The 23,352-nt window shown below is 41.0% G+C and overlaps 1 protein-coding gene across 2 annotated transcripts in view; it reads left to right on the forward strand.

Moving 5' to 3' along the window:
- The window catches only part of sema3bl (sema domain, immunoglobulin domain (Ig), short basic domain, secreted, (semaphorin) 3bl), a 67,294-nt gene that overhangs the window by 20,700 nt on the left and 23,242 nt on the right, over nt 1-23,352 (forward strand). For both annotated transcript variants that reach the window (XM_071475205.1, XM_071475206.1), the window contains exons 2-4: nt 1,071-1,231; nt 9,302-9,361; nt 17,803-17,922. In XM_071475205.1, coding sequence (XP_071331306.1) covers nt 1,071-1,231; nt 9,302-9,361; nt 17,803-17,922 — 341 coding nt within the window. The remainder of the gene's footprint in view (nt 1-1,070; nt 1,232-9,301; nt 9,362-17,802; nt 17,923-23,352) is intronic.

The raw sequence follows: 23,352 nt of genomic DNA on the forward strand, positions 1-23,352 counted from the left end.
GCTGCTGCCAGATCAGAGGAGAGCCAGGTGCAGCCTGGTGTGTACAGACACACTCCTGCTCTCGCACCAATATGAGTTTACTTACAGTATATGAAAGTGTGTATAATGTGTACATGTACACTTCAGAAACAACAGAGCTTCTCAGGTGGTTTAGGATCATACCGCCAGCTTTTGCTACTTTCTATCTCAGATTAGAGAAGATGATGATACATCAAATTTCCAGCAGGAGACACAGAAATTTATTACGTGACAAACAGTTCAAGGGTTTAACAGTAAAGGAAACATTAAGAATATTTATTATAATTACCTATTAGAAGCAGATATGAATGGATCATTTGGTAACTTTGTAAAGATCAAATAATTAACTAATCAACCTAAAAAAAGAAGAATCAAAAAGGTGCAGCATGTTTCACTGGTCTTGCATTTGAATACTGAAGTGGTTGACGTGGTTCCCCTTTGCTGTCACATTCATTTAAACAGTTTTTCAAGTGTTTTTGCTACACGGTGTTGAAGTGAGGTAAAATATCATCCTGTTGTGCAGGGATAAAGGTTTAAGATTATAAAGTATTTGATTAAAATACACTAAAAAGCCTAAAGTTCAACTTGCCTGCGTTTCATCCTGTCGTGCAAGTGAATTGTTTGTGGCCAGTTCTTACTGGGAAGCTGCGTTAGGAGAGCAGACACTGAGCAGGTGCAGCTGTAACAGAGTAAGGCTGATTAGATCTCCTCTCCTGGTGTGGGATGCAGAAATATTCTCACAAAAAGTGGAAAACGCTGGAAGCTTTGATCATGCGCCTCTTTGTGAACACACGCTGAGCAGATCAGGGTAAATCTCTGCCATGATAAAGTTTTATTGATATTCCATCAGGTTGTTGTTTTCCCTTGATCTGTTTTCTTCTTTTCTTGTGATGTTTATTTGATTTTTAGTGGGCTTTATTGTCTAATGGAAATGTATTTAAAGTCTGTGTAAAGTGCTGTTAAAATAAAACTCACTTTCACTGATCTCTTTGCCTCCTGAGGGAGATCGTTATCTCCACCACTGCTCATCCCTCTCTCTCCTGTCTCTGCAGACCTGCAGTCCACCAACAGGTCGACTGTCTTCAGCGGTCACCATGGCCAGCTCTCTCTTACCGCTGTCTTCCTGGATGAGTACCGTGACCGCCTCTTCCTAGGAGGGAAAGATGTTCTGTACTCCCTCATGCTGGGACCTGCCAGCAGTGAGTCCAAAGAGGTGAGGTTTTCAACACAGTAAATATGTTTTTTTTTAAAGCTGATCTGCTCTGCTCTGATGATTGATGTACAATATGAGGTTAGTTACTGTACAGTCCACATATATCAACCCAGTTTGATTTAAGTTGCACTGACTCTGGAAGTGGTTTCACTCTGTCCAGTGGTGATATACAACTCGAAGAGATAGGCAAATTCCTTCTTTGCAGAACATCTGTTTAAACACTCTTTGTTGTAAATCAACCATAAATGTGGCGACTTCAACCTGAGCAGCCATTTCTTTTATTACTGCTATTGCATCATCACTGAAATAGTTTCAGAAAACAGTGATGCAAATAATAAAAAAAAACAGGATGACACCTGTTTTCTGGGTTAAATTCGTCACTCCTCACTGATAATTTCTTTTTGAAATTTGCTGATGCACACAGTCGCTGTGGTATGATGTGCCGTTACCGTGTCTGTTTGCACCTCAGGCTCTTGATCTGCAAACAGCGACCTTCAAACCTGCACGTCAATCAAATTTTATGTTTTCCTTCCTTTGCCAAAACATTTGCACAATCTTGTACCCTCACACTGGAGCAGGAGCACCTGTAAAAGTGCAGCTACTCATAAATCAGTGCTCGTGTTTCCGTCTACGTCACCTTTGATCTGTGTATGAATTTGTCATTAAGCCGTTGTCAAACACGGTGGTTAGGCTGTGAGAGCTACAGTTTCTTTGGCTCACACAGCAGACATGAGAGATGAATTATGATCAAGTTTCACTGTCATCAAACACGGAGAGTCTGGCAAACTGAGAGGGAAGGGAAAGTAAGAATCCAATCACACTATTGTTTCTTTTATCCTAAATATCAGGCCTTTGATTAACTCTTTTTATAAGGCTTATTCACTTTGAGAAGAATCACAGGGTTTATGTCTCTGTGATACATTCATTCAGGATGTTGGTTTAAATCAAGAAGACCAGATACAGTATGTTAGCAGTTATGGAAAAATATGTTTCTCATATTTGATGTAATTTATTCAGTGCAATGGTCAACATAGATATGAGTTTTTGTGTGATTTGTGGAGTTAGGGAGTTAATATACCATTGAGTTATTTCTTATGAGGTTTCAGAGAGTTTTTATTGGAAGGCTTCAACGCCAGAGAAATGAGCAGATTTAAATTACAGCAGGAATTCATTTCATCTGCATTTGTATCTGTAGAGGAAAGGTTTTGGGAAAATACGTTGTATATTTGAATATTGCATTCCAGCAGCAGGGCGACCAGTGTATTTCGTGTTCCATTAAACAGGCTTCTAGTAGGCACAGAGCAAAAATATGTCTCTCTAAAAAAAGAAATCCCTGGTGTGCTTCAACCACTTTAGCTAAGAGCAGTGTGTGTGTGTGTGTGTGTGTGTGTGTGTGCATATGAGTGTGTGTATCTGTGCTCCTACTTGGGTCACAGAGACTGACACAGAGTGAATGGGTGAATGGGGAATTTAAGTCCACATAAAGCCAGATGCCGCCCACCTTATCCACCCTTTAATTCCTCTTCATCCCTCACTCAGCCTCCTCTCACTGTTCTCTTGGCTAATGATCACACATGAAGCTCGCTGAGGCTCTGCTTTGCTGCGAGCTGTTTGAGGTTTAATGCCGGTGCCTCCATCAGTGCCAGCCATTGTGGAATCAGTGATGCCAGTTCAGTGAAGCAAAGGTTTACGAGACGACGCACATGTGCCAAACGCACCATAAACCTGTTCTCAAAGAGGGAGAAAAAAAAAGAATTGAATGAATTCAAACAATGTCTGACATAAGGGATCATCAGTCAATGTTGCTATGACAACCAGCTCCAGTGTTGAAAAGTCGTGAGCTGATCCCTGTATCATTTTATAAAAATCAAAACCTCAGGATAATAATGATAATAATACTTTATTTATATAGCACTTTTCAAAACAAGTAACAAAGTGCTTCACGTGTCAAATATAAGACATCCAACTAATCAAATAGAATATCCAAACAAATCAAGGTCTAGGGGCCCTGACAGAAAAGGCCCCATATTTTTGTTTGCATCTAAACATTAAAATAGTATCATTTCATCTGTGGCACAGATGAGGACAAGGGACAAATGTATTATTATTATTATTTTCTGAGCTGTGACGTCTTTCAGAGCACAGACACTGTAAACACACCTGTCACCTGCTCAGCACGGTGCTGTGCAGCTACACTGCTTGGGATTAAAGAGTGAGCTGCAGCCTTGCAATAAGTTTCAAAAACACACAATAATTAAAATTTAAATGGTAATGATAACCGTGTGCCATTTTTACTGTGATTTAGAAACCAGTAACAGGTTAGTCTCCACTCAGGATCTTTCTGATGTGATTTCAAATATTTATAAATGATCAGCAACAGTGTCATGTTTGTTAATTTAGTCCAGAATTAGAGCTATTTACATTTCTCTTTGATTAAACAAATGAGATACAACATGTTAATTATGAGTTTTAGAGGTGCTGGGAGGTTTATTTTTTGAACTTTAGACAGAGCTAGGATAGTTGTTTACCCCTGCTTCTAGTTCTTATGCTAAGATAGGCTAATCCCTGCTCCAGCTCTGTGTCTAACATGAGATTGTTGTATTGAGCTTCTTGTTTTGGAAAACAAATTTCCAAAATGACCAGTCCTTTAATTTTAAGATGTGTGTATTTGTGTTGAATGTTATCTTCCCTACGGTCTTTATCTTGCCATCTGTGAAATGTTTGCTGCAGCTGAAACAACACACACCCATCTAATCATCCTGAAATGAAAATTAGAGTTAATCCTAAATAATGATATTATCTGACTGAAATTTTCCCACTCAGAGATAAGATTTATTTGGACATCATTATTTCCAAGCAAATAATTGTTTGTTTTTCATCCATTACACTTCTTCCTCACTTCTTAATGTGTATTTGATAGAAAAATGAGTGTATGTACAAGGCTATAAACCAGTGAGAAATCTATAACACTGGGTCATAGTTTTCCAGCTCAAACTCTGCCCACCACAGCTTACAGTATTTGGCATAAAAATCCTTTCTTTCCACTATAAATCTGACCAACAGTGCAGTAAAATAATAAAAGGGAGTCAGATATTATTCTAAACACAAGGCTTCAGTTGAAAGCATGTCAAATGGCTTTAAATCAGAGTGTCCATTGTGTTTCTGCCCAGGCCTGAAACTGGATCCAGTACCTACTGAATCACATCTGGGAAGAGGAACAATTCACTTACTGATAATTACCCAGAAAAAACGAAAACAAATACTGATTTAGATCATCTAAATGCTTCAAATGAGGGAATAAATATTTCACTTTTCTTTTTGCTGAAATGTAAACTAATAGGATTGGTATTTGATATACCATCTTTGATTATTGTATACGAAAGTGTTTGTTTTGGAAATGTAGTTGGTGCGTGTCAAAGACCTTCTCATATGTTTCAGCATGTTCGAACAACCGGTTTATTTTGTTTGGTTACGTGCAGAGTGTAACTTGTGTTTCTGTGCCTCCTTGGTGATTGTGGAGATGGCTTCTGGCCCAGCTTACGTACTGTAGCATAATTGCGGAGGAATCTCTTTGGCCTCGACGTAAAACAATGTAAAAAAGTGATTTGTTGTTAAAAGCAGAGGTTGTGTTGAAATTTAAACCTCCTCTTCAGTGACTATAAAGTCAGGCAGTTCTAGGCTTGTTGCATCCTGAGTCAGAGTCGGAAATAAACTCATCAGGTCCCATGATTCCATCTTTCCGCCACTGCCAAATTTTGCTTTGGCTCAGCAACACTGCGCTGACAAAAAAGACAGATGGTTTTGTGTATAAACTGCAATTGAGTTGACCGAAATGGGAAAGCATCTGCTTACATCAGTGTGCTGCAGTACATACAGTAGTGCCTGTCGCAGTTATTAGCAGTTACAAGTTGAGTGCACATAAAAATATACACAAAATATAGAGGGAAAGTGACAGGGAAAAGCATGTATGTTTTGTGACATTCATGACAAAAAAAGATGATAAAAGTAATGCATGTATTGTATATTGTATTCTTTGATGTGTCCATATTGTTAAAAAGCACATTCTCAAGCAGTTGCTTAGGCTCATTCCTGCTGTGGTATATCGTGCACTGGAGCATTTTGATCGGTTGCAGGTTGTTTAGCAGTTGGCACATGAACAAAGACTCTGTTATTTGATGATTTTTATCTTTCCAGGATTTTGGCTTATCGCTCAAGAATTGTGTCTGAAGCTATGACACTTTTGAAGGTTGAGTTTAAAAGCTCTGACCAGACTCAGTCTGAAGGTAAAGGACAGCCTGTTTCCACGACCATCCTGTTTCCATCTCTGGATAGACCCCTTTACAGTTGAAACAAACACTGTTCAAAGATCTAAGAAATAACAAATGTGAATTATGTCTGAGGGAGGATTAAAGATTAAAGAGCCCTTTGAAGATGCCCAGTCACAGCGATGAAGTGTTAAGAAACGGTTAAACAGGAAGGATCCTGGATGGCTGGAGGACGTCAGTCATAAAGTGAGCAGAGCAGGACTCTTGGATGATGGATGGAATATTGCAGCACACTGACTCAGACCTTTGCCAGCCAGGTTTTAGGCAGGGCCTGATTTCACAGTATATCAGCATCAGTCAGGCGTGCTATCAGGCTGCTTTAGGTCAGAGCGTGTGTGTGAGCCAGGCCTTTCGACAGGCTCTCATTCATATCAATCCAGCATCGTGCCAAAGAAACTGTTCCAGAGATCTAAACCACGTCAAGCCGAGCTTTAGACCGATGCCTAATTTATACATTCATTTCAGTCAGGCATGAAACAAATTACTGTTTCTAATGGATTCCTACAGCTGCAAGCCAGCTTTTTGACAAAAGCAGGTCGGGTGTTAGATGGTGTGATGGTGGAGCTGTATATCAACAACATGTTTGCAGTAGGGTTTATTTCATACTGAGTTTTCACAAGAAAAATGCTGATTGTTTAGTTATGAAGCAGACTTGAATTTAGTTCAATTTGGCTTTGTTTTTCTCATAAAATTACGATGTAAATATCCCATTACTTTCACATTAGTTTGGAGAAATATGTTTTTTTTTTTTGCTTTCTTTCTCTTCTCATGAGAAGATTCTTCTCACTGAACTCTGGCTACATCCACACTCACAGGTTTTAGTTTGAAAACTTTTATATTAATATTACTCTTATACTCTTATACTTGTGTTTTAAACTTTTGGAAACAATGACATCCTGATTGGGTCTCGACGTATCCTTCCTGATTTTTCATGCTTATGTCACATGACTCTTTTCCACAAGAAAACAGTGATTCCCAGTCTATGTTTTCCACCATGACCGACTCATGCTCATGTTACTTTGAGGAAAGACACCTCTGGTCTTACTTGTCACCATTGCTGTTCCTTGTTGGTAGTGTTTTCTGCAAACGCTGTTTTGAAATGAAAACGTATTAGTGTGGACGTGATGTCTAGTCAAGAAACAAAAGTAGTTCTTCATGAAAAAGAAAATATCTCTTGAATCCTCTCATATCAGTTTTCCTGTAGTCAGGCAGGAATATGGTGCCACATGTTTCCATGGTAACACTGCTCCTGTAATCTCATTAGTCAAAAGGCTGAATCAAGATCAACTTAATGTGATCTGATTGTTGATTTTCTTGTATTGTGGTTAGAAATCATTTGATCAAATCAAAGGAAGTCTCAGTTAGGAACAAGTTTTTTCCAGTCTGAAGCACGAAATGTGCCAAAAGTCATAAATAGAGTTTTGTCCTTTGCACATTCCTATTCATTTCACAAAAGAAAAAAGAAAAAAAAAGCTGAAAGTTTGGAAAAAACATTGAAAATTTAGATTAACAAACTTCTAAAAATCTTCAAAATCTCAAATTGTTTTATCATTTCTTAAATATGACAAAGGAAAATGTTCAGGGTGCATGTACAGTAGATATAAATGTTGGTGTGTACCATCATAATGATTTGTATTTTTTTTTTTACAGACAGGTACAATTACTGTAGGCGTTGATTGGCTGAGCTTTTGGGCTTTTACAGTCCACTGCACTTCGTTTGCATGACTGTAAACGAAGATGATTTACACTGAGTCCTCTTCAGATTTATGATGGACAAGATTAACTCTGTCTCAAAGTTTTTCTGCTGATGTCAAATTCAGGGTGTGAGGAGTAAAAGTAGAGATTCAAGTCTGTCTTTGAGTTCCAGTTCATACACAGTCTTTAACAACACTACAGCTACCTCAGCTCACACACATGCTCTCCATACACACCGAACACAATCAGACGTAGTAATGTGAGTCAGAACCGTTTGTTTTCCCCTCTGGCTTCTATTCTCCCTGTTAGCCAAAACAAAGCCAGCTTCCTACTGGACCAGACAAAGACTTATTGTCTCCGAGAGACTACCTCTGGTAATCAGCACGAAACTACATGTATTACACACGTCATTGAAGCTCAGCTCAGCACTGGGACAGACTCAGGCTTTCCTCTTCAGTGGCAATTTGATTTCGTTTTTTCATTGTCAGAATCCAGCGTGAAAAGTAGTCCCGTTGTTTCGGGTCCAAATTTTCTGTCATGCTTTTCCGAGATTCACCTCATCTCCTCATTGGATTTGAAGACTTTGGGGGTTTCCTAATCAGACAGTGTTGGATCGATACTGTGAGAACCTGACTTGAAAACTGAAGAGAGTTTTATTTATTTATATCTTGTTTTCTTTTCTTTCTCCTGTAAGGATACTCTGAGAGATGAGCTGCGCACAGCTTCCCAGTTTGTTCATAGCCAAAGGCCTAATTTCATTTCTAGGCACAAAACGGAAGATTGACAGTGGAGGGGGCGGAGCCTTGAGTCTCTGGACTCTTATAAAGCAGATTTACATCCATCGCCAGTTTAAGTCTTTTATAGCATTACAAAGATTCCCTATGTGTCTGTTTTGTATTAACCAAGCAAGTACTGTAGATTGTTGCCCAAAGAATATTTCAACAGTTTACATCAGTTATTGTTACAGCATCTGACTTCGCAACTGTATGAAGAAGAGTTGTTATTTGGACAAATCACTCTTAATTACAAATTAGTTTAATTAACACAATTATTTCATTAGCGAAACCATGGGCTGTTCTTGGGATGACAGGGACTGTCTATCATCCTTAATGAGAACAAACAATGTATTTTAATTATTTAAAGTAGATTTTAGCTGTCTGTCTCAAGTAGATTTTAAATTTTTTTTGATAAAGGTTAAGTTAACTGAAATTATGAAACAATGGAGGGGAAAGGAAATTTGTTTTTGCTCTTTAGAGCATTGGAAAAATTACATTAAAAAAGTCCAACAGTGGCATCAATTTACAAAAAATAAAAATAAAAATAAATTCACAGGGACTCTTTATTAATCAGAAAATAGAGGCAATGAAAACAAGTCACTGTTGGTCATCCACAGTGACCAGAACACTGTGTGATTTGCTGATTTTTTTCTCTTAAATGTATTTATTGTATCAAGGCCAAAAGAAATCCCCTTAACATCCATTGTATGGGGGTGTAGACAGAAACCTCAGATGATCTCACAACCTGGATGCATAAAATCTAAACAATCTGCTTGGCCACTAACCAGGAGAAGTAAGTGAGAACACTGTGTTTTTTTGTCATTTGGGTGAACCAAGCCTTTTATATCCACTGGCTTGAGCTTCTGGTGTTGTAACTGCAATGATAAATGTGTCCGTCATGTCTCAATCAAGGTTTCAGTTCTACAAGCCAAAAGTTAACTCCTCAAGTCTTTGGCTCCTCATCTCGAAGCCTTCACTTCATTGTGTTCGGAGGATCTGCTTTGCTCTATTTGCTTCTAATTGCTATAAAGTTCAATTTGCTGAAAAAATAATTCAAATTTAACGACACATGGTCTGATTATTATGTTTTGATAGCATTAACAGAGCCACATAAAGCCTGGGTGGTTCCTATAAAGCAATTACATTTTGCAATATGGCCAAATAAGATGGTTGTCTGCATTACTTTAGAGTTACTAGGTTGTTAATCATCACATTTTCTCTTTTTCTCTCCGTTCTCTGCTCCTCCATCTTTCTCTTTTTGTCTCTGTTCGTAGATCTACTGGCCACCTTTACCTGGAAACAGAGAGGACTGTATTGAAACAGGGAAGGAACAGGTAAGCAACTGATGATCGATTCCTCTTTGATTTAACATGTGTCCATTAACAACATCCCCACAAGTTTATAGTCTGACCGCCTGCACGTTCTGTACCCTCACCCTTTATTCAACCGACTGAGTCTTGCTTTCTGCATTTGGATTCTCATTCCTGTTTCCAGTAACTTGAACTCTGGCAGTACAATCTGGCCAAAAGTGAACCCAACAGACCTTTCTGTTTTCCTTAAATGAAGTGACTGAGTTGACCTCTGCTGCTAAGCAGCTCTTTGCTTCCTGCCAAAACACCCCCAGAGAGAGGCAGCTCTCTCTGTGGCACTTGTGTCCTCCAATCTCTGGCTTGTCAAGTTGGTCCTTGCACTTTCAGAGACTTTGGCTGCTCACCAGTCAGATCCTGTGGCCACGTCAGTCTCCTCCCTGCTCTGCTCTCAGCGTATCTCTCAGATTCTGCAGTTCAAATTCACAGAAAGATGTTTTTTTGAACTAAGAACAAGAATACAAAATGTTTAAGCATCTGCTGTCGTATAAGACCCCTTTTCAAGGCCCCAAATGGCACATGTTGTGATGGGAAGTGCAGGATGTGCCTCCAGCAGTATACTTACTTACACAGTTTAGTGACATATTGTGTTGTGCTGACTCTTCAGTTTCCTAACCCTAAAGCAACAGCTCTAGTCTCTGCTCCCCCACATCCCTGAAAAGGTACAGTAAATTATAATCGACTCTACAGCTGCACTGTCAAGAGAAGTTGATAATTATAATGAAATGTGAAAGTTGCCATGCACGAGGCTGGTCTTTGTTAATGAGGAGAGAGGTGCAGGGAAAGATGCTCTCGTAATTATAAAGCTTTATTAGTTCTGTGAGGGAGGGAAGGAAGGAGCTGCTGGATCTCTTAACAAAGGCTCAAAATACAGAGGGAGGCGAGGGAATTAAGGCGGAGGAGGAGAGAGGGGAAAAACACAGAGGGAGGACAGTCTCCATCTAATTATGACCATGTTTACAACAAGAGAAAAGAGGGAAGCAAGATCCTGAAGAAATCACCATAAATAATGTCAAGAAAAAAACTTCAGAACTAAGGTTCAGCCTTAAAAAAGAATAGATACTGTACTAAATGGAACCAGTGCACAAGAATGTGTCAACACCTTGAGTTGTTTGCCTCCTCATAAGCTAACTTAGCGTTCGGTTTAAGGCGGTTAAAGAAGTGACTTCACAGAAGACAAAGGAGAACGGTGGGAATGGAGAGAGGACAGGATGGAGATGTTGATGCTTTTTAAAAGAGTAATACACATGGAAGGCAGGAAGGTTAAAGTTAGGAAGGTAGTTTTTTTTATGGACTGTAATGTCAGTCAGATAGTTGATCCAGACAAAAAAACTATTCGATGGATTGTCATGAAATTTTGTACTGACAATCACGTCACCCTCAGGATGAATTATAATCACTTTGACTTTCCGTTTAGCGCCACCGTCAGGTCAAAAAAATAGTTTGTCCATTACTTTGGTTGGAAAATGATTGAGATTCCCATTACACCCTGCTGTACATTCTGTTTCCTAATGATAAGGAAATGTTAGCATGCTAACACACATGGTTAATATTATATGTGCTAAACATCAGCTGTTTGCATTGTCATTGTGAGGATGTTAGCATGCTGAGGTTGGCATGTAGGTCAAAGCACCAGTGTGTCTGAGTACAGCCTCACAGAGCTGCTGGCACGGCCGCGGACGGCTTCGTCTTGTTAAGATGACCTGACGTGAATATAAAAAGCAAGCAATAAAGAAGTGAATAAAAAAAAGGACAGAACGTAGGAAAGAGTAAAAGAAAGGAATGACAGTAAATGAGGGAGGAAGTAGACAAAGGAAGGAAGGAAAGAAAGAAGGAAGAGGAAGAGTGTCTTGTCTTTGATGTTTTAAGATGTCGTTAAATTTGGTCCCAGTTGGAGAAGAAGCTCTCAGTGGCTTTAGTGGTGCTCAGAATACACAAACTGGCACTAATTACGAGTTCACACACACATATATCACACACACACACACACACACACACACACACACACACACAATGAAGACACGCTGTTCTAAAAGTTATAAATCTTCTTGTGCTCATAGCAAGAAGTCTGACCGCCACCTCCATCTGGAACGGGTTAGAAGGTGTGTGAGTGTGTGTGTGTGTGTGTGTGTGTGTGTCTGTAGGTGTATGTTCACTGTGTTTGAAGTGGCAGGTGTGTCTTGGGTGTCTTATATCAGTTTTATTAGGTGTTTCCTCTGCACAGTGCTCACAAGGCTCACTTGATGGTAGGTGTGTGTGTGTGTGTGTCTGTGTGTGTGTATGTGTGTGTGTGTGTGTGTTAGTGTGTGTGTGTGTGTGTGTGTGTGTGTGTGTGTGCTACTGTACTGTCCGTAGTGGAGAGGAGGAGTCACAATACATTATTAGCCAGGTCTTATAACAGGCTGTGTGTAACTCTACCTAACCTATGCCAAAGGAGTCATAAAATGTATGTGCGTGTGTGTGTGTCTGTGTGTGTGTGTGTGAAATAGTAACAGATAGAGATGTTTGACTCTTTTTGTTAAACTATGTGGATATCTTCCTACATTCCTTCACGTCTTGTTTTCTGTGTTTCGCAGTTTTTTGTTTTTTGTGTGTGTCAAATTAGATGGATGACTGTTGTATGAACGCACACACACACACACACACACACACACACACACACACACACATTCACACAGTCTCATGTTATATCTCATATGTTTGCTGTCTGTGTCTGTTGAACATAACTGAGTTTGACAAAAAGTCAGAGGTTGAAAGGTGAAAGGTCCTCACATTGTGTTTCTGTGAACTTTTGTGTGTGTGTGTGTGTGTGTGTGTATATTGTGTTTGAGAGACAGATATAAAAGACAAAAGAGAGACCAATAGGGTCAAAGGGAGAGAGTTCCAGGAGATTTAAGGAAGAAAAGATGAAATAAAATGTCATCAGTCTTGGCTGAATTACTGAATTTATGCTGCACTTGTCCTGAACACACTGCAGCTGTGTGAGTGTGTGCACACCTTCATACTATAAGTGAGTATGAGGTAAATAAATGAGGGTTGTCCATGTTATCTCTCTAATGAAAGCCTCTGTCTCCACAGCTCCTCCTGACAACTGTCCACCACCTTAACCATGTTTTCACCGATAGCGTTTCCTCCCGGAGTCACGACCTCGCGACCTCCACCGTCATTAATTACAGCTCAGGCAAATAAATAACAGGCAGAGGGGAGGCACTCAGCGATTTCAGCCAGGCGTGCTCTGTCTTGCTCTGCCTGTTAACACATTTTTTCTGCTTCATCTATCTCCGTCTTCCACTCGCACTCACACTGATTATCGGATCAACCAGTCGCTTCCTGCTGAAGCTGTGACACATATCGTTGTGCATGTTGAGTTGGAGCGAAACCTCCTGAGCAGAGTGTGGATGATTCTCCATGTGAACTCAGTAAATCTGTGATTTGTTCTGTCATCACAGGCTTGATAGTGTCAGTAATCCTGCCGTCCTTTTGGAGCTGTGATCAGTTTCACTTTGTTTCGGTCTTTGGTATTTTGTACACTCACTGTTTCCCTGTTTCCCTTATCAAAATAGTTTCAGCTGCTTAAATTTACCCAGAACTCAACTTTAAAGGAAGTAGCAATAATAATAATAATAATAATAATAATAATCTTTATTTAGCTTGGTCCTCACCCATTAAGGCTTTTGTATATATGGAGGGGGCCTTAAAATTACTTCTAAATGTAACAGGAAGCCAGTGCAGAGCAGCTAAAACTGGACTAATGAGGTCTCTCTTCTTGGTTCTGGTCCATAGTTGAGCTGAATTTTGAGAGTTTTGAATGAGTGGAGGTCTCAGTGTTTTTCTTTTGTTTTTTTTTCTTTAGGAGGCCAATAAAAGGTGCATTACAGTAATCAAGTCGGCCTGAAAGGAAGGCATGAATCAATCTTTCAGCATCTTTTTGATTTGTAAATGGCTCAACTTTAACTATGTTTCTAACATAGAAAAATTATGTTTTCATCATCTTGGTGAGCTTGGACTTGAAGCTCAGTTCTGAATCTAAAATAACACCAAGACTTGTAAACTCAGATTTAATCCAGGGAGTGAATTCCCTCAGACTATTAAACAGCATTTCTCTTTTTGTTTTGGGGTGGACGAGTAGGATTTCAGTTTTGTCCTCATTTAACTTTAAGAAATTATTGTTCATCCATTTATTTATTGCTAGAAGACAGGTGGTGATGGAGTTTATAGCTGCAGCATTATTGGGTTCAGCAGAGATGTACAGTTGTGTGTCATCAGCGTAAACATACACTATTCTCTCTCTGATGATATCACCAAGTGGCACCAAGTATGTAAACAGGGAATAATAATGGACCGGGGCAGCTCCCTTGAGCAACCCTGCAGCAGATGTAATGTTTCTCACGCATGATCTCAGAGACTGATGTAAAAGTTCAAAGCAGAGTGGGTCATCCACCGATCAGAAGCTTGGTGGTTCTATCCTCAAATTGCCCCTGGTGGCCGTTTCCACCAGTGTATGGGTTTGATGAAAAATGCAACTTTAAAACTTTCACTTTCTACTTTCTAAGAGCGGTACTTAAATATACTTCCTTGAATGATTGAGCAGGACTTGTAAGGGGCATGTGCAACATCTCATTCTCCATAATGACTTGTGCATCAGTAAATCATGTTTATATTTCAGCCTGAAAAGATGCAAATCTCTTAAGTCTGAAAGTGCTCTCCTGTTTATACCGTTTACACAGTAACAGGTGGGCTCCAGACTTTGGATGATACAGCAGTTCCTCTTCACGGCTCTTTATTGTTTTTGGTTTAATATTAATGAGATAAAGATGCTGCAGAGGCCAGAGACAGGGAGACCAAGTGTGGTCCGTCTCTCCCCGTCTCCTGCTCCTCTTGCTGCCAAAATGTTGCTAAATGGTTTCAGCTCTGACGTCTCCTGGAAGCCGAGTCAGGTGACTGTGGTTTTCTATCCTCAAATGAATTTTTGATTGGTTACATGGTAGCCGTTACAAATTTGAAAAAAATCATCTCACATGAGTTTTTTTTTTTTTTTTTTTTTTTTTTTTTTGCCATGACTGAATGTTTTCAGAGCTGTCCTGAAGAGCACATAGAAAACTGGTTTCTCTGAGGATCAAACAGCTGCTGAGACCAAAGACTTGAACGAGCCAGTTCTTCCAGCTGTCCAGCTTTGAACCGCCTCCGTGATGTGATTGTTTTTGTGTATGAGGTCCTGTTGATTGTACTCATGCACATGTGTATATTTGTGTGTCTGTCTGTGTTGGTCCTCATTTCCTGTTAGTATTACAGAATCGGACTTTCTCCACTGAGCTGTTTATGCTGGAAACAGCTCTCCGTGTCCAAACTTGCCGCTCCCTGTGCGGGTCAGCTGTCACTGAACATGTTTGGCCGCTGAAGCTTTCATCACTGTTAGCTCCTTGTTAGCTCTTCCACTGTGCTCCATTTTTCCATGGTGCCAAAAAAAACTGGCTGGGACTGTGGAAGAAAATGTTGGATGTGCTTTTCCAGTTTCCTCACAGCACTTCATCAATACATTTTTGTGATGGCAACTGTTACAATTTTTGTCACAATCACCTTTAAATTCGAGGTTGAGAGTTCAGAGGCCTCAGCCCGACCAGGACAAAACAGCGTGAGAAACATTTTTCTCAACCTTCAGCAGGTTTCATCTACGTGGAGCATATTTAACATGTGCCATGGCTGAATTGTGACGGTGTGTGATACTCACCATAAACAAATCAAACCATGATTAAAATGATTTGTAGCCTGTGGTGCGGTCACTGCTTGTGTTTCTCTGAATAAAAACCATATTCAGCCTCTTGTCTGCACCTTCTCTGCCTGTTCCACCAAAGTTTCTCATTCGCAGGCTGAAAAACATTAACATGTGCTTGAATGAGTTTATATAGAGTCATCATCCATGTGGTCAGGTGTAAAATAGTTAATTAATCCACTTATAAGGAGCAGCGTGGTGGTTTCACCTTTGTGGGACATTTGGGAAGTGATTTTACAGACCTTACACCGTGATGGCAGCACAGTGGCGTCCTGCTTAATACCTCCTTAGTGCAGTATATATCATGGGGAGATCAGCCTTGTATTGAAGGCTGAGAGAGGTCTTGGCAGTGTTCTTGTTTGTTTATGTTAATGATATACAGTATATCTCTCAGTGTTTTAAAATACTTTACATACCTTTTTTTTTTTTTTTCTAGACACAAACGTGTGGTTTTTGTGGCCGGCTTCAAAGTTTGAACTGTGTGAATGGACAGCAGGGTATTGCTGGGAAAGAGTATTTGTGGTCAGCCAACCTTCCCTCTATAATAAAAGGTTAATAAATGAACATTGTTCAATTCTTTTCCACCAAAAAGCCCTGATCCTGGATCATTTACACGGTGGTTAAATCTCTCCATGTTTAATCCTGGCTGGATGTTTAAGACTTTTCCCCCTAAATCTCCCACTGAGACGAAACCAAAGTTGGTGATCAAACCACTTCATTTTCTGTTTAACACCACTCCCTTCGTTGCCACTTCATCTCAGACAAGACCACACAGATGTGTAAAACCCAGAATCCCGGGGTGGGAGAGCAGAGACATATTTCCTCTTTTCAACATTTCATTCCTCTCTCTGCTCTCCCTGGCCACACACAGATCCCCAGGACAACTCCCTGAGCAGGAGAACGGAAACACATGAGAGGCAGATTTCTATTCATTCTCTGTCCACTTGGTAGGCCTCGTATCTCTTCTGTTAGCACACAGAGGCATCCTGTGCAGTTCGGAAGATGATTCCGGTAGGCTGCACATAAATTCTGCGAGTAAAGCCATCCAACAGTGATTTGGGCTAAACAATTAGGGGGAAACAACATGCCAGGAGTCCTTTAAAAAGCATGCCAGATTAACTCCATGACACCCCCTCCTCCTCCCTATAAAGACACAGTCATGTTTCAAACCCAGATGCCCCTTTTTCATGTGCACTGAATAGTTAGAAGTAAATTAAAGATTTATTGAAATTCTAAATGCAAATGTGTTTCTGTTTAGTTTATTAGTGGCCTGGTTTTGTTTGGGTACAGAGCTAAGTCAGCAGGGAAGGCCCCATATGATGATGTAAACTATTTCTCGTAGCACGGTGACATGGTTTACATCGAGTCTGCAGCGCCATGAGGAAACCATCAACAATGTCTGAGTGTCTGGCTGTGACTTTGAGAGGGACACGGGCCACACACAAACGCAGAATGACAGATTAGTGAGACCCCATCACTCACAACACACACACTCAAAATATAAATCAGGACATGATGTGCAGATGCAAAGTTCAACTTAGTGAGTAGAGTACACACCACACGAGCAGGCTTTTTGCTCACCAGATTGTGCACATATGAGTTTGACCTTGTGAACTTGAGAGAGTGACACCAGGCCAGTCCTTTCCTTCTCAGCTGACACCCGTTCTGTCAGCTGCTGTTGTTACAGACAGGAAGGAGGAAGTAGTCATGCCCTCTGCTTCCTCTGGACCTCTGTGTAGTACACAAATGTCTTGTTTCCTCCGTCCCCACTGCTTTTGTTCTTACTCCCATGTGTCTGAGTGTCTGTGTCAAGGACCTTTAACAATGATCCACTTGAATCTCTTTAACTTGATTCAGTTACAAAGTCGATGGAGTGCCCGGTTAAGCCCTGTCTTTCTTCTTCTATGTCTCCATTTAATTCCTCTCTATTCCTCACTGCAGAAGTTAATTTCTCTTTGTCATCTCCACAAAACCTTCCTCAAAACCTCCAAATTATCTGCCACACCTTCACACTGGCGCCCAGGCATTTCTGATGTTTCACAGAACTTCTTGACAAAGTTCCTTTTGACCCAAACGCGATGAAACTTCAACATGTCCCTTTGGCTGAAATCCAAAAATCTGATACAGATACAAGTCCTGTGCGGGACACCAAGGCTCTCACATTTCATTTAATAAAGCTCTTTTCTCTGCCTTCTTCGCAGACATATGGGATCAATAAGCCTTGTTAAGAAATCATTTTTGGTTCAGTTCAATTCCCTGAAAATCAACTTATCTGCATTTGGATGACAGTTACTGTTGCACTGTGTGATTTAATTTATTTGTGAACCCTTCCTTAATATGTGTGTGTGTGTGTGTGTGTGTGTGTGTGTGTGTGTGTGTGTGTGTGTGTGTGTGTGTGTGTGTGTGCTATACCATGAAAATTTGATCAATGCAACTTTTTTACTTTTTTTGTTGTTGTATGGAAGGTTATACATGGTTTATTATCTGCAGCCACATCGAGAACTTGAGGAGATGTGTTCACAAAATAGTGAATAAAAAATAAAACATTTCATATAGCATACACTGTATTTCACAAATGTCTTAACCTTCTGTAACCTGTGTGTGTGTGTGTGTGTGTGTGTGTGTCTGTGTTTTGCAGTCGGAGTGTGCCAACTTTGTTCGCCTCCTGCAGCCCTACAACCGCACTCACCTCCTGGCCTGCGGCACCGGCGCATACCAGCCCATGTGTGCCTTCATCTATGTGGGGCACAGAGGAGAGGTGAGCCTGGGTACAGATAAGCTGTCTGTGTATTTCAGTGTGTTTGGGGGGGGTGTTTGTGTGTCTGGCACACAGCCACAGACACACAAGCACATAACTCGTAACACATAAAGACCAATCAGTTGGTGTTTTTGAAGAGAAGTCTGTGGTACACAGTTGTCACAGTGTGAGCCCCACATTTTACTGCACCTTTTCTCCTTTTGCTAAAGGACGTGTTTGGAAACAGTAAATCACATTCACTTTTTATGCACTGTGTAACCATTATAAAGACTGTGCAGTTTACTTCCTCCTCAGCACGAACTGTTCCAGTGTTATGACTCTATAATTTGGTAAATATAGATCTCAACTGGCAGTGTGATAATAAGAATTAGAGAAGAAAAACACAATAAATGAACACAATAAAACTTGTGAATGCACCTTGATACATTGGTTTACTGACAGTTAATGCTTAAGTTGCATGGAGCAACTTCTGATCACTAGGGAGCAGATTGACTCAGGGACAAACTCAAAGACACAGTACCGATATACTAGCAGCTAATGTTAGCAAACAGTTTCTTACTTACACTCCCAGGAGAGAACATTATACCATTTGCTGCCCTAATGATTAATTTCAGTCCAGTATTCACTCTCATATTATCTCTGCTTTGGTCTCCACAAAGAAAAGTTCTTTAGCTCTTCAGTGGCTAAATGCTCCACTTTCCTCTCAGCAGATAGCTGCCAACTTTAGCTCGCCAAGACCCACAGATGCTCTGACACAGGTCATCTCCAGGTGCAACATGGATGAGACGTGACAGATCTGTTTCACCAGTTTACCAGGGTCAGTCTGCAGTTATTAGTGGGTTTACCTGTGTTTAAAAACCTTGCTTATACCTGCTCATTTTGGTGCAGTTCAGGTTTCTCCTTCAGGAAACACCTGCCTATGGTTTTATTGTATATGGGGGAGATTGGTGAAAGCTTGGAGATTCAAGGACACAGTGGGTTCAGCATAACAAGCAATTCTGTCACATTACAGAGCTGCATTTGATTTCATGTTATCAAATACAGTATATTGATCAATGATGCTTAAAGTGTTACTCTCACACCAGCTGTTGATTTGTCAATAGAAAGTATTGACAATGCAAAATTTCATGCTGGTCCAACTACAGCAAATGAACAAGCCATAAAGAAAGGTTTCCATTATTCATACATATGAAATACTGTCCATGTTAGATTATAAGGAATCAGTGGGTGGCCTCTGAGCAGCCCTGTGCTGGAAATCAGACTAATGGAACAATTATGGTTAGTGCCAAGGTATTTTTTCAGAGAAAAAACAGCCCAGACTGGCCCTGCTCTATGCTCAGATCCTGGGGGTTTAAGGTTAAGCCTCAGCAAGCAGCTCTACCATGAGTCGCTCTGTAGCGCTGCTCAGCTGCTCCGTGAGGCCGTCTATACATCTTTTCAACTGCACAGGCTGGCTCCCCGCACAGCTGCTAAGCTAAAGGGGACCCACTGCAGAGTCTCACACTTGGAGCCATTTAACAGACATGAATCAATGAATGGAGCTATTAAGACAGAGTCGCTGGCTGATCGCAGCCCAGTGCGCTGCCCTGGCTGGCCCAGCAGGAGGGGGTCAAACTGGGCATGAAGAGAGGGGAAAGCTGGATGTTGGCAAAGAGCTAAGCAAGGGAAGTGAGACAGTGGTGTGGGAGAGTGCCAGCCTTTCAGTCTGAAGAGAGAGAGAGAGAGAGAGAGAGAGAGAGAGAGAGAGAGAGAGAGAGAGAGAGAGAGAGAGAGAGAGTGAGTGAGTGAGTGAGTGAGTGAGTGAGTGAGTGAGTGAGTGAGTGAGTGTGTGTGTGTGTGTGTGTGTGTGTGTGTGTGTGTGTGTGTGTGTGTGTGTGTGTACTATTTTTCTTTTTTTTTTTCAGGGATTGCGGTGCTCGTCACAGTGTGTGTTCTCCTCTGTGCTATTTTCTGCCTCCCTCTCAATCTGTCATCCTCAGTGTGGTTTTTGGACTCTGAGTTTTATGACACATCGTGAAAAACAGCCCACTTCAGGATGAAGCAGACAGGTTATGGAAAGTAGGTCACCTGTTGCAGTCCTCAGGACCTGCTGGGAGCACAGGAGCAGCTGTCCAGGAACTTTTCAGCAAAGCATTTTAGCTAATCAGCTGCTGGCAACCAATCAAAACTCACCGTATGTGTATTGGCGTTGTGTGATTCAGCTAGCCAAGCCGGACAAGAACAAAACAGTTGAGTTTTTGAAATTCAGTATGCAGTAATGCACTGGTGATTTTATTTCCATTTTATTCGCACATGCCTGCTGGTAAAGAATAAAACAACATGCACAGTTTGAAGCAAATTTGCTCAGACAACCCTCCGTGAATAAAGGTCAACCATGTTTGCAGATGTTATTGCTGGAATTTCTGAGGTAAAGTGTGTAAAACCATCTGGCGCTGAGTTGTTTATGATAATGAAGGTGGCACGGTTCTCTTCACAAACATTGCTGCATTTGTTTCATTTACTTCGGGGAGTGTGTGTATGTGTTTATAAGAGTGTGTTTGTGCATCTGTGCATCCACAAATGTGTGTGAAATGACTAACAGGTTGCGTTAAGTGTGTTAAAACCAAGTGACAACCCACTGTGACGTCACCCGGCTGCTTTGAAGCCTCTACTTTGTAATTTGTCTGTCACCATCTTGGTTTTTTGAGACCAGAAGAAACCATATGTGGAGGAGAAGGTGGAGCTGAGGAGGAGTGAGGGGTGGATTCTTGTCTTGAAGAAGATCTGAAACTAGAGACTGAGACATAAACTCATTAGGAAAACTTTTACTGAGGTAATAAATCAGGTGAGAAGTAGAGACACTTTCACATAGACTTCAATACAACCAGACTCTGTTTACAACCAGTGGAGTCGCCCCCTGATGGTCGTTAGAGAGAATGAAGCTTTAAGGCTCTTCAGCATTGGCAGCGTTCAGTCTGTGGACACAACTCAGCAAACTCAGCAGATGTTATGATGTTAAGATACCAGCTGTCCTCCTGCTTGTGTGTATCTGTGTGTGTGTGTGTGCGTGCGTGTCCCACCATCCCTCTGACTACAACCAGGTCCTTTCAGGTAGCTGTTGTGTCTCTCTGAGCCGACGACACCACAGGGAGCCTGTCCATTTATTTAACCAATCGTGAACCGGTGCAGAACACACAGCCGACTGTTTGTCTGACCTCTGGAGGGAACAGAGGCTGTGCGCCCTCAGACTGGACTCTGGGTGGGATGACCTTTGACCTCCTAGGTGTTTCATCTCAGTTAGAGGCAGACACACGCATACACCATCTTTCTCATCCCACCTCTGTTTTGTGTTGCTGCACAAATTTTGACTTAAAACATATGAATGTTGTCAGAAATAAAAAGCAGCTTCAGCTCTGCTACTCAAACACTGTTTTGACAAGATATATTAGTGTTGGACAAGCTGTTGTTGTTTTCTAGTGTTAGCTAATCCTAACTATATTTCATGCTTTCGCCCAGACAAAGAAGTGTATGTAGCAACTTTCTAGTCCACCAAAGACCTGACGTATTCTCACGACGGAGGGAAGCATCAGAAGTTTTCATATTTCTGAGAGGTCATGCAGAACAATGATTCTTAAGACAACATTTCAGAGCCACCAGCACTGTTTTGAAATTGTTTTGCAATAAGATTGAATTTCATCTGGCCAGTTGGGAAAAGATTAGAGTGTGATCAAATCAAATCCCCATTTCTTCATTGTCAAAAAGTGTTTCTTTTCTTCAGCGCGAAAACGACGCGTGGATTAATTCTCACCACATGGGGTTCATCTCAATTCCTACAAAATATCAACGCATGTGTCCTGAGCCTGTGTGTTTCTCATTCCCTCCCTCACACACACACACACACACACACACACACATACACACACACACACACATACACACACATGAACTGGAGTCCCCATGGTGAGTGACACAGCTGCCTAAGCAGTGTCATTGATGTTAAAATAAACCACCATATTACAGTGATGACATACAGAGAGCCAGACCACACACACACACACACACGTTTGTGCACACGCAAACACGAATACACACACAGTCAAGCAAAACAAATGACACAAACTTGAACATATAAATATGCAGAAACAGGCACAAACATGATGAAAGACCTGCACATTCAAACCTAAATGTAAATACATAAAAACAAATGTGCAGAGAGACACAGAGATTGATAGATGCAGTCAGGGAAGCAGAGCTTTACATGCACCCAACGGCAAATGACAGGCCTGAAAAAATTCAAACACACATATACACACAAACACACCCGAGAACACACAGATAGCTGCCTCCTCCTCCTCCTCCTCCTCCTCGTCCTCGTCCTCAGCTTGAAGCACCTCAGATGCTAAATTTTTCAGTAAGACCCTACTTTTAAAGTCACTCACAGAGTCACTAACTTCCTCCATCGAAACCTCTTTAAGTGCAAGGAAACTTGGGAAAAAAGGACGGAGACGGAACAGTCTTCAGCAGCGCCAAAAGCACAGCATTAATGTGGATAAAAAAAAAGATTGAAAGCATAATAACCAATTAATTGCTAGTAAATCACCCTTTTATTTCTCCCATGTATGTTGTTTTTGGATTAAAGTCCTACAAACTGCAGATGAATGAAGCCTCTGTCAGGATTATTTTACTGCTTCTGCCTTTTCGGTCATTTTCCCTCCATTTCTGGTCATTTTCTTGGCATTTCACGTCAGGCTTTCTCTGTAATGATCACCATAACTCTTCATCTGTCCTCACATCTGTGTCTCTCCCTCTTCCTCCACTTTATCCCTGTCTTTTTTCTTTCTGTCTCTCGCTGTCTTCTCCAGTCTGTCTCGCACCGCCTCTGTGTGTCCACATTCGCTGAAGGATTTCAACGAAACTTTCGTGAGAAGAAGGGAAGTCCCGCGGGGACATGGATGAAAATAGCATCAAATAAAAGTATGAAAACAAAGTGTTCAAACCAAGAGGAGTGAAAGGCAGCAAAAGATGAAATGAGAGAGTGAGATTCACATGTTTTCATGAGGGTGAGAGTTGAGTGGTGAAAGAGGCAGCCCAGGCATTGTGTGATTGGACCGTGAAGAAAAGGCCAAATACAACAGCCAGTCATGTTTGGCCAAGTTAAGATGCTTGTTGTGAGTCCAAACTGAAGACTGAGACATTTAAAGCCAGGCCCGTAGACTAAACCTGCGGCTAACTTTTATCCAGCGTTAAATAATGAAGCATGGACAATTTAAGAATGTTTGACAATTCAAAGATAAAACTCAGGAGCCGTGACAGATGATTCAAAATAATCGGGCTGAAAAAGGGCCGCCCTGTATTTCACTCAATAGTTTCAACGTCTGCTTCATCAAAACATGAACAGCGAGGGAGGACAAGAGGGGAGGAAGATGGAGAGGATGATGAGAGGCTGGAGGG

This window comes from Trachinotus anak, unplaced genomic scaffold (genome assembly GCF_046630095.1).
Source record: "Trachinotus anak isolate AG129_WGS33_773 ecotype Australia unplaced genomic scaffold, CSIRO_AGI_Tana_v1 ptg000004l, whole genome shotgun sequence".
NCBI classification, from domain to species: domain Eukaryota; kingdom Metazoa; phylum Chordata; class Actinopteri; order Carangiformes; family Carangidae; genus Trachinotus; species Trachinotus anak.